Below are 12262 nucleotides of genomic sequence, written 5' to 3' on the forward strand. Positions count from 1 at the left end.
TTACACTTGGTAGTAGAATAACAAATATTTATTACCTACACAGATACTTGTGTTATCATAATCTGTGCATATAGTGAGGTACAAAGAATCTGAAAAAGGGAATTTCGGTAGGAATAAATTTCAAAGGGACTCATGAGAGGCTTGTGGCTGACAGAAAAGGATTGACAGGTATAGAGCTTGGAGTATTTGTGAGAGGTCTGTGTGCATACTTATCACTGTTTCAATCCACTTAAACCAGGGGAATTAAAACCATTATATAATATATAGTTATATGCATACTTAGTGATAATATACACTCCCAGTTTTTTTCTTTTTATTTTGTCCATTAAGAATCTTATAACAAAAGAGAATGGAAAAATAATTATTTTCAGATCTAGGGGCCACATTTTAAAGTACCACTCCACACAATGCTAATAATTTTCTAGGGTAATCAAGAGGGAACAACAACAAAAAACTCATGTTGAGTAATTCATATTAGAGGCTGCTTTCCTAGGTATCGTCTTTGATACTCATAAGATTTCAGTGCACAGGGCAGAAGTGATAGTATGTGACTTGTGAAGCAAAGTCATTAAAATACCATCTATTTCTCTCTGTGCCCTTCGGATGCTCACGTTCAGCCAAGCCATTATGCCACGAGGGAGCCAAATGGCCACACAAATAGGCCACATGAAGATGTTCCAACTAAGATCCAGAGGAGAAAAAAAGATCAACTGCCAGATCTGGGAGTAAGTGAGGCTTCAGATGATACACTACACCCCCACACACCTAAAGTCACCCCGTCCTTTGAGCCATCCCAGCTGAAGACACATGTAGCAAGAGATGAGCTGTCCATACAGATTCATGCTCAAGATTCATGAATAGAATACCTGGTGACTGCTATCTCAATAATAATCATCATTTGGGAAATTCTGTTATGAAACAATAGACCGTTGGAACACAGGTGTCACTATCCATATTTTTATGAAGCTGACAATAGCACACTCTTGGTTAATCCAATGTCACATATTTAGAGTATGTCAGAACAAGATGAATGTCAGGGTATATTAATCTCAAGTCTAGTGTCCTTCCTCTATACCCCAAATGGTCAACGAAGAAAGCATCTTTTTTTGGCAATCAATACCTCACAAAATTGTGAGCTGACCATTATGAATATTAACGTATTCAACTTTACTGACTCACTGAAATCTATGAGTGCTGTAAAAGTTAGATAGTACACAGGCTATGTTAACCATATACGTTAGTAATTCAAATATAATAAATGTGAATCTACCAGAGATGATGAGAACAAGGCTAAGATAAAAAAAGATAAAAACTAACATGTTATAACTTTTCAAAATTCAAAATGGTGAATTTTAATCTCTGCCACCAATATGATCATAGATTGTCACACTGAAAATTAATTTCCAGATCATGTTTAAGAAATAGAGCCTCATGGACAATATCATGCAACACATTTTTAAATATTAGTAATTAATATTTTAGTCATAGGTAAAATACTTTACCAAATGGCCAGCTTACAAGACTTCATAATTTTAAGAAGTCTGAAAGACAGACTTGATTAAGGAAGACAGTGATTAGTACTTACTCCCTTTCTTTCCATAAGACTTTTTGGAAATCATCCAAATGCCCCTGCAAAGCTGAAATTTCAGGCACTTCATTCTCCAGAGGCAGATTTATTGCCTGCAGTCTTAATCCAGGTCTCACTGTACAATTTTCAGAAACGCCATTCTTGAATAAATCAGGACAGTCTAGACTGAGTTTCATCTCCTCACTTAATTTTAATGGGTCAATAATTAAACTCCCTTCCTGAAAGTAAAAAAAAAAACGATTAGTGTTGAATTTTAAAATTCAATGCAGAGAAATCATGAAAAAAAACATTTTTGAATAGAAATAAAATGTTATGATTCAACATCAAATTTTTATTTTCATTTATTTATCATTCTCTAATAGTGGTATATGGTCAAAGTTTAACTTATAATTTCTCAGGCTTTTTTTTCCTTTCAGTGTTCTACCTTATTCTAATAAAACAAGTATCCCCACAGTGTTTTAAAAGTTTTCATTTACAATGAAATCTACATTATATCTACCATAAACCCTATACGTCATGGAAAAGCTTAACATTTTAGATGGAATCATAGAAGAGCAAGATATTATTTTTTTGTTTTAGAGGTAGAATTAAACAGAAAGGAGTAATAATATAAACAGTAAATAGTATAAACTATTTAAAGAGATAACATGAATTCCTAGTTTCCTTAAGCATGTTCTGTGAGTTGTTAATGAAAGAAAGTGAAAGTGGCTTAGTCCAGTCCGACTCTTTGCAACCCCATGAACTATACAGTCCGTGGAATTCTCCAGGCCAGAATACTGGAGTGAGTAGTCATGCCCTTCTCCGGAGAATCTTCCCAACCCAGGGATTGAACCCAGGTCTCCTGCATTGCAAACGGATTCTTTTACCAGCTGAGCCAGAAGGGAAGCCCAGTATTTATCAAATTACCACATGACCCTGCAATCCCACTCCTGTTAATATAGCCAGAGAAAAACATGCCCCAAATGATACATGCACCCCAATGTTCACTGCAGCACTGTTTACAATAGGTAAGACATGGAAGCGACCTAAATATCCCTCAATAGAGTCATGGATAAAGAAGATACATGTATACAAGGGAATATTACTCAACCATTAAAAAGAATGAAATAATGCCATCTGCAGCAACATGGATGGACCTAGAGATTGTTAGGAAAAATAACACATGTATATGTAAAACTGAATCACTTTGCTGTACAGTAGAAATTAACACAACATTGTAAATCAACTATAACTCAATAAAAAAAATTATTTTTAAAAAAAGAAGAGGAAATTTGGTCAATAGACACATACAGAGGAAAATGGGTGTGAAAACACTGGGAGAAGATGACTGTCTGATAGCCAAGGAAGAAGGCCTCAGTGGAAGCCAGCCCTGATAACACTTTGATCTCAGACTTCTAGCCTCTAGAATGGTGAGAAAATAAATTTCTGTTTCTGAAGTCACCCAGTCTGTGGTCCTTTGTTCCAGCAGCCTAAACAACAAATCCAGTCACCACTGGCTTTGCTATCTTCCCGCCCCTCCTTGTGACTAGACACAGCATTCACATATGCACACAATCTCTGGATTCTTCTCCTGACCTTACTATTTGCGTTCTCCTTGGTGGGAAATTCTCTTTTTCCCAAACACTCTCTGATGGACTCACACGTTTTGGAACCAATTTGCAATGGGTCTCTCTGTGCACGGGCCACTTCGGGGAAACCAGGAAGCTTTCGGTCCTGCGTGGCCTCCGCCGGATGCGGCAAAGGGGGCTTCTTTTTCAGAGCACTCAGCTCTTTCACGGCCATGTCTAACTTGATTCTGAGTTGCCTGCCTTCCTCCCTGGCGCTGTTCCTTTCCGCTCGAACTTTACTCCACTTTTCCCTCCAGTTAGCAGTGCAGTCCGACCACCACCGCATGGTCTTCTCCATCTGAGCGGCGCGGGCCTTGACCTCCTCCAGCTCCCGCAGGCGAAGCTCAGCGCCGATATCCCACTCGCTGGTGCTCCAGGAGGGAGCATGGCCACTGAGGGCGGCAGGAGACTGCGGCCCGAGAGGAGACGGACAGGAGCTGCGGGGGTCCCCGCGGGCAGGGGCAGGTGCCGCCAGGTCGCACGATGATCTAACCAACCCCGACTGCTGCATGCCGAAGAGGTGTGTTTCCTCGATTAACCGATGAATGGAATCTAAATTCATGTTTATCTTTTCAGGCCTAAGAAAAGACAGGGAATATAATTGCATTTGAATTTCTTCTTCAATGATAAGAGCAAGACCTACCTTAAGTTGACAGAAACAAGGCATCTTTTCAACACTGCATGTTTTTCTTTCCACAGTAACTAAAAATATAGAGGAATTCGTGCATTCGTAATTCTCCTCAAAGAAACAGAAATTACTCCCATTTAATTTTGCCGAACAAATACAAATAAATATGTAGAGACCCAATTGGGGCTAGCGTGGGACACGAATAATTCATTTTAACAAATCCGGTCCTCTTCAGGTAATATTTATTGCAACACACATTGACCATTAACTGCTCAATGGTCCCCTTTTCCTTGCTAACTAAAGCACGATTTGTTCAAGTAGAAGGCAGAAGCTATTGATCTCTGGAAGGGTAAAACCCTATTTCATCTCAGGAGGGGCTAAATCATCTAAGTCTTCCATGACAGACCCCCATTTAACTCTTAAAGCAACATATGACTTGGTTCTGGCTGATGAGATGTGAGGGGAAATCTGCTAGAAAAATGTGAAAATATGAGAATGAGAACCCTTTCCTTCTGCCTTCTTCCTACCTGAACAAGGCCATGAACTAGAAAGACAGCAAGTGTAAAAGGTGCCCTGTAACGTTAAAAATGGTGGAACAGGAGAGAAAGCACCTGATGTCATGATGGCGCTACAGCATGGAACATAGAAGCCATGGCTCTAGTCTCTGCTATGTGAGAATGATTACCCATATGTATTTAAGCTATGATGACTTTTCTGTTACTTGCAGTCATAATGACATCTAACTGATACATGAATTAATTTCCTACCATGGCTCATATTATTATAAGTTCAAAAAATGAAATATTATGAGTAAGATGTAGTCTTTGTCCTTAAAGATTTTATAGTCTAAATTTAAAATACATAATATGCCTATAAAAATATTTTAAATCAAATTTAGTATTACTTTATGTGTCAAATCAATGTTAGCTTCCTAGGGTGTTTACAGGGTCCTCTAGGGAACACTGCTAAAGAAATGATGGACTGTTCTTCAGAAATTTAGAGGCATCACAGATGACACTGAACAGAGTCTCAGCAATTTCAAAGCTTTAAAAGGGAATTAAAAACAGTTTCAAGTATAAATAGCAAAGACAAATTAATTGGTAAATGCAAACCTTTCTTATCAGTATGTACACCCATTACCTTATTCTATATAGCAACATAGCCACATTAAAGATTTTAGCAAGTGGAACATGTTCTTTAAAATAAATGCTCAGAACATGCAGGTTAATTTACAAGTTCATAAAGTTCTGTGTTTATATAAGATTACCCATTTTTATTATCAAAGAGCATTTTTTCTGGTGTAAATAATCTTAGATAACATTTTATATTCATGACATTAGTTACTCCCTTTTTCATTTCCTTTTATATAGTTATAGATCATAAACTGCCTTTTAATGAACCATCTATTTAATCAACTGAAGGGGTTTCATTATCTCGATTAAGTTACAAAATAAAATTTGATTCACTGGAAAAGACAGACAGTATAATATTAAATGCATATTACTTTCAGTTGTAGTAAAAAGAAACAACCACATTTTAATAAGTGTTCTGTAGAGATGCCAAACCAATTCACTCCTTATTATAGTATTTATGATAATAATACAGATTCATGGTAATTATTTTTGTTAGCATTAGTATATGTCCAATCATATTTGAATTAGTGCTGACTTGGAGTAAATGTTCCTTTCATTCACTGTAATTCAGAGGCAATGGTAATATACCTGACCAAGTTTCTTAGACCTTTAGTAAACTAAGACCAATATTAAAAAAAAACAAAAAAAGAACTCTTAATTACAAGCATGTATTGTGCCATGATCACTTGCTCACTTGTGTCCGTTTATTTGCAACACCATGGACTGTAGCCTGCCAGGCTCCTCTGTCTGTGGGATTCTCCAGGCAAGAATACTGGAGTGGGTTCCCATTTCCTTCTCCAGGGGATCTTCCTGACCCTGAGACTGTGCCCTGTTTCTCCTGCATTGGCAGGTGGATTCTTTACCACTGAACCACCTTGGTATCTGTATATATATATATATTTTATACATATAAATATTTAATGCTGTATTTCTTTTGGTAGAAATTTACAAATGAATACAGAAAATTTATTTCAACATATTAAATTTAAATTTAACCTTACTATTTTAAAAAATAAATCAGTATCATAAAATTGTAATATCCTTAAAATGTCTCATTAACTTTTTTTAAAATTTTTATTTATTTATTTTAATATAAATTTGTTTATTTTAATTGGAGGTTAATTACTTTACAATATTGTATTGGTTTTGCCATACATCAACATGAATCCACCACGGGTATACACCTGTTCCCCATCCTGAACCCCCCTTCCTCCTCCCTCCCCATACCATCCCTCTGGCTCATCCCAGTGCATCAGCCCCAAGCATCTAGTATCATGCATAGAACCTGGACTGGAAATTCATTTCATATATGATATTATACATGTTCCAATGCCATTCTCCCAAATGACCCTCGCCTTCTCCCACAGAGTCCAAAAGACTGTTCTGTACATCTGTGTCTGTTTTGCTGTCTCACATACAGGGTTATCGTTACCATCTTTCTAAATTCCATATATATGCGTTAGTATACTGTATTGGTGTTTTTATTTTTGGCTTACTTCACTCTGTATAATCGGCTCCAGTTTTATCCACCTCATTAGAAATGATTCAAATGTATTCTTTTTAATGGCTGAGTAATACTCCATTGTGTATATGTACCACAACTTTCTAATCCCTTCATCTGCTGATGGACATCTAGGTTGTTTCCATGTCCTGGCTATTACAAACAGTGCTGCGATGAACATTGAGGTACACATGTCTTTCAATTCTGGTTTCTCTGGTGTGTATGCCCAGCAGTGGGATTGCTGGGTCATAAGGCAGTTCTATTTCCAGTTTTTAAGGTATCTCCACACTGTTCTCCATAGTGGTTGTACTAGTTTGCATTCCCACCAACAGTGTAGGAGGGTTCCCTTTTCTCCACACCCTCTCCAGCATTTATTGCTTGTGGACTTTTGGATAGCAGCCATTCTGACTGGCATGAAATGGTACCTTATTGTGATTTTGATTTGCATTTCTCTGATAATGAGTGATGTTGAGCATCTTTTCATGTGTTTGTTAGTCATCTGTATGTCTTCCTTGGAGAAATATCTGTTTAGTTCTTTGGCCCATTTTTTGACTGGGTCATTTATTTTTCTGGAATTGAGCTGCATAAGTTGCTTGTATATTTTTGAGATTAGTCCTTTGTCAGTTGCTTCATTTGCTATTATTTTCTCCCATTCAGAAGGCTGTCTTTTCACCTTGCTTATTGTTTCCTTTGTTGTGCAGAAGCTTTTAATTTTAATTAGATCCCATTTGTTTATTTTTGCTTTTATTTCCAATATTCTGGGAGATGAGACATAGAGGATCCTGCTGTGATTTATGTTTCAGAGTGTTTTGCCTATGTTCTCCTCTAGGAGTTTTACAGTTTCTGGTCTTATGTTTAGATTTTTAATCCATTTTGCATTTATTTTTGAGTATGGTGTTAGAAAGTGTTCTAGTTTCATTCTTTTACAAGTGGTTGACCAGTTTTCCCAGCACCACTTGTTAAAGAGATTGTCTTTTCTCCATTGTATATTCTTGCCTCCTTTGTCAGAGATAAGGTGTCCATATGTGTGTGGATTTATCTCTGGGCTTTCTATTTTGTTCCATTGGTCTATATTTCTGTCTTTGTGCCAGTACCATACTGTCCTGATGACTGTGGCTTTGTAGTAGAGCCTGAAGTCAGGCAATTTGGTTCCTCCAGTTCCATTCTTGTTTCTCAAGATTGCTTTGGCTATTCGAGATTTTTTGTATTTCCATAGAAATTGTGAAATTATTTGTTCTAGCTCTGTAAAAAAATACCGCTGGAAGCTTCATGGGGATTTCATTGAATCTATACATTGCTTTGGGTAGTATACTCATATTCACTATATTGATTTTTTCTGATCCATGAACATGGTATATTTCTCCATCTATTAGTGTCCTCTGTGATTTCTTTTCACCAGTGTTTTATAGTTTTCTATATATAGGTCTTTTGTTTCTTTAGGTAGATATATTCCTAAGTTTTTTTTTTTCATTGCAATGGTGAATGGAATTGTTTCCTTAACTTCTCTTTCTGTTTTCTCATTGTTAGTGTATAGGTATGCAAAGGATTTCTGTGTGTTGATTTTATATCCTACAACTTTACTATACTCATTGATTAGCTCTAGTAATTTTCTGGTGGAGTCTTTAGGGTTTTCTATGTAAAGGATCATGTCATCTGCAAACAGTGAGAGTTTTAGTTCTTCTTTTCCAATCTGGATTCCTTTTATTTCTTTTTCTGCTCTGATTGCTGTGGCCAAAACTTCCAAAACTATGTTGAATAGTAGTGCTGAGAGTGGGCACCCTTGTCTTGTTCCTGGCTTTAGGGGAAATGCTTTCAATTTTTCACCATTGAGGATAATGTTTGCTGTGGGCTTGTCATATATAGCTTTTATTATGTTGAGGTATATTCCTTCTATTCCTGCTTTCTGGAGGGTTTTTATCATAAATGGATGTTGAATTTTGTCAGAGGCTTTCTCTGCATAAAATGAAATGATCATATGGCTTTTATTTTTCAATTTGTTAATGTGGTGTATTACATTGATTGATTTGTGGATACTGAAGAATCTTTGCATCCCTGGGATAAAGCCCACTTGGTCATGGTGTATGATCTTTTTAATGTGTTGTTGGATTCTGATTGCTAGAATTTTGTTAAGGATTTTTGCGTCTATGTTCATCAGTGATATTGGCCTGTACTTTTCTTTTTTTGTGTGGCATCTTTGTCAGGTTTTGGTATTAGGGTGATGGTGGCCTCATAGAATGAGTTTGGACGTTTACCTTCCTCTGCAAGTTTCTGGAAGAGTTTGAGTAGGATAGGTGTTAGCTTTTCTCTAAGTTTTTGGTAGAATTCAGGTGTGAAGCCATCTGGACCTGGGCTTTTGTTTGCTGGAAGATTTCTGATTACAGTTTCAATTTCCGTGCTTGTGATGGGTCTGTTAAGATTTTCTATTTCTTCCTGGTTCATTTTTGGAAAGTTGTACTTTTCTAAGAATTTGTCCACTTCTTCCACGTTGTCCATTTTATTTGCATATAATTGCTGATAGTAGTGTCATGATCCTTTGTATTTCTGTGTTGTCTGTTGTGATCTCTCCATTTTCATTTCTAATTTTATTGATTTGATTTTTCTCCCTTTGTTTCTTGATGAGTCTAGCTAATGGTTTGTCAATTTTATTTATCCTTTCAAAGAACCAGCTTTAGGCTTTGTTAATTTTTGCTATGGTCTCTTTTGTTTCTTTTGCATTTATTTCTGCCCTAATTTTTAAGATTTCTTTCCTTCTACTAACCCTGGGGTTCTCCATTTCTTCCTTCTCTAGTTGCTTTCAGTGTAGATTAGGTTGTTTATTTGACTTTTTTCTTGCTTCTTGAGGTAGGCCTGTATTGCTATGAACCTTCCCCTTGGCACTGCTTTTACAGTGTCCCACAGGTTTGGGGTTGTTATTTTTTCATTTTCATTCATTTCTATGCATATTTTTATTTCTTTTTTGATTTTTTCTGTGATTTATTGGTTATTCAGCAGCATGTTGTTCAGCCTCCATATGTTGGAATTTTTAATAGTTTTTCTCCTATAATTGAGATCTAATCTTACTGCATTGTGGTCAGAAAAGATGCTTGGAATGATTTCAATTTTTTAAAAATTTACCAGTGCTAGATTTATGGCCCAGGATGTGATCTATCCTGGAGAAGTTTCTGTGTGCACTTGAGAAAAAGGTGAAATTCATTGTTTTGGGGTGAAATGTCCTATAGATATCAATTAGGTCTAACTGGTCTATTGTATCATTTAAAGTTTGTGTTTCCTTGTTAATTTTCTGTTTAGTTGATCTATCCATAGGTGTGAGGTGTAAAGTCTCTCACTATTATTGTGTTATTGTTAATTTCCCCTTTCATACTTGTTAACATTTGTCTTATGTATTGTGGTGCTCCTATGTTGGGTGCATATATATTTATAATTGTTATATCTTCTTCTTGGATTGATCCTTTGATCATTATGTAGTATCCTTCTTTGTCTCTTTTCACAGCCTTTGTTTTAAAGTCTATTTTCTTTCTTTCTTTATTTAATTTTTATTTTTTACTTTATTTTACTTTACAATACTGTATTGGTCTATTTTATCTGATATGAGTATTGCTACTCCTGCTTTCTTTTGGTCTCTATTTGCATGGAATATCTTTTTCTAGCCCTTCACTTTCAGTCTGTATGTGTCCCCTGTTTTGAGGTGGGTCTCTTGTAGGCAGCATATATAGGGTCTTGTTTTTGTATCCATGCAGCCAGTCTTTATCTTTTGGTTGGGGCATTCAACCCATTTATGTTTAAGGTAATTATTGATAAGTATGATCCCGTTACCATTTACTTTATTGTTTTGGGTTCGAGTTTATACACCCTTGTTGTGTTTCCTGTCTAGAGAAGATCCTTTAGCATTTGTTGGAGAGCTGGTTTGGTGGTGCTGAATTCTCAGCTTTTGCTTGTCTGTAAAGCTTTTGATTTCTCCTTCATATTTAAATGAGATCCTTGCTGGGTACAGTAATCTGGGCTGTAGGTTATTTTCTTTTATCACTTTAAGTATGTCCTGCCATTCCCTCCTGGCCTGAAGAATTTCTATTGAAAGATCAGCTGTTATCCTTATGGGAATCCCCTTGTGTGTTATTTGTTGTTTTTCCCTTGCTGCTTTTAATATTTGTTCTTTGTTAATTTGATTTATATGTGTCTTGGGGTGTTTCGCCTTTGGTTTGTCTCACTAGTTTTTGATGACTTGATAATTGGATTCTGGTACATGGAGATCTTACCTGTCAATTAACTCTGTATTTTTTCACATCTGACTAAACAAAATTGAGTGGGATTTAACCCAGTCAATTTTGTTTAGTCAGATGTGAAACTTGAACAATATTTCCTGTCCTAAAGTGTTTCTCAAGCAAGTTTAAGTGGGGATATGTAATCCTTATGCATATTTATTAAAGCACTCATTTTCTCTATACATTTGTACCTAATGTTCATATTTTATTTCAGATGACTATGAAATCATTTGTCAGTGTTTGTAGCACAGAGCCTTTGATATATGGGAAAATATTCTAATGCTTTTGAATCTGGTTTATTATATTGATTTTTGCATAGTTTTTAACCACACACAAAAAAAGGAGTGGGGAGCACCAGGAAACTCTTGGAGGTGATGGACATGTTTATTATCTTGAAAATGATGCTTTCATGAATGCACACATAGGGCCAAGCTCATCAAATTGTGTGCAGTAAATACATGCAGTATTTTATACCAGTGATACCTCAATGAAGATGTTTTTAAAAATATCAGGCTGCCATGATTACTGCAAGTAGTTTTGAATGCAGTATATAGCCATATTAATAAAATTTGATGGGTCCACAATGTATAGACTATATTACTAAATGTAATATTTCTTGCCCATGAGGAGTTTTATGTGTGAGACATTGGACTCCAGAGTCTATTGGTGCGAGTTCTGACTGTCATTTTCTAGGTAGGTGATCATGGGCAAATCACATAAATTTCCTTTGACTTATATCCTTATTTGTAAAGGAAAACAGAATTATCATGTGCCTTGTTGAGTTCCTGTGACCATTAAGTGGGAAACTGCGTACAGATTGGCTAGTGCAGGCAAGGTGACTGTTATTCTCAATGCTACACAAGTCACACACATATGTCACCATGGACAGTTGTACTCTTTAATTTTTTCAGTTTCTTTCCTTTATTTTGTTTAGTTTTTAAAAAATAATTGGCCACATTGTGTGGCATTCAGGATCTTAGTTCCCCCACCATGGATCAAACGCATGACCCTAGTACTGGAAGCAAGGGCCTTAACCACTGGACTGCCAAGCAAGTTCCTTCCTTCCCTCTCTTTTGAAAGAGAAAAGTGAAAGTGAAAGTTGCTCAGTCGTGTCCGACTCTTTGCAAGTCCATGGACTGTAGTCCACGGGATTCTCCAGGCCAGAATATGGGAGTGGGTAGCTTTCTCTTCTCCAAGGGATCTTCCCAACCCAGGAATTGAATCCAGACCTCCCACAATGCAGGCGAAAAGCTGTGCTTAAAGATTAGGGATAGCAACAGATAAATGTGTTTATAAAAAAGGTCTGAATATCATGGAATAAGGGGGTATAATCTTAATTTTTATAACATATGAATATTATTAAGTGAAATGTTCAGTACTATAATTATCTCTATCCCAGATATGAAGAAACTGGGGCTGAGGGTCCTGATGCAGGTCAGACTTGGTCCCAGTCCAAGTCAGATACTCAGGAGTCAACCCACAGAAAAACGTATCATTATACAAGTGAAAAGAGAGCCAAAGGAAAAAATCAGGAGTATGGGATTAA

The 12262-nt window shown here is 36.5% G+C and overlaps 1 protein-coding gene across 1 annotated transcript in view; it reads right to left on the bottom strand.

The window, feature by feature from the left end:
* Window positions 1-12262, bottom strand: part of CCDC102B (coiled-coil domain containing 102B) — a 257611-nt gene that overhangs the window by 198652 nt on the left and 46697 nt on the right. Inside the window, exons 2-3 of the mRNA XM_005696959.3 lie at window positions 3164-3773; window positions 1586-1806 (exon numbers count right to left, since the gene is read on the bottom strand). Coding sequence (XP_005697016.1) covers window positions 1586-1806; window positions 3164-3757 — 815 coding nt within the window. The 5' untranslated portion in view covers window positions 3758-3773. The remainder of the gene's footprint in view (window positions 1-1585; window positions 1807-3163; window positions 3774-12262) is intronic.

The sequence above is a fragment of the Capra hircus genome, chromosome 24 (genome assembly GCF_001704415.2).
Source record: "Capra hircus breed San Clemente chromosome 24, ASM170441v1, whole genome shotgun sequence".
Classification (NCBI taxonomy): domain Eukaryota; kingdom Metazoa; phylum Chordata; class Mammalia; order Artiodactyla; family Bovidae; genus Capra; species Capra hircus.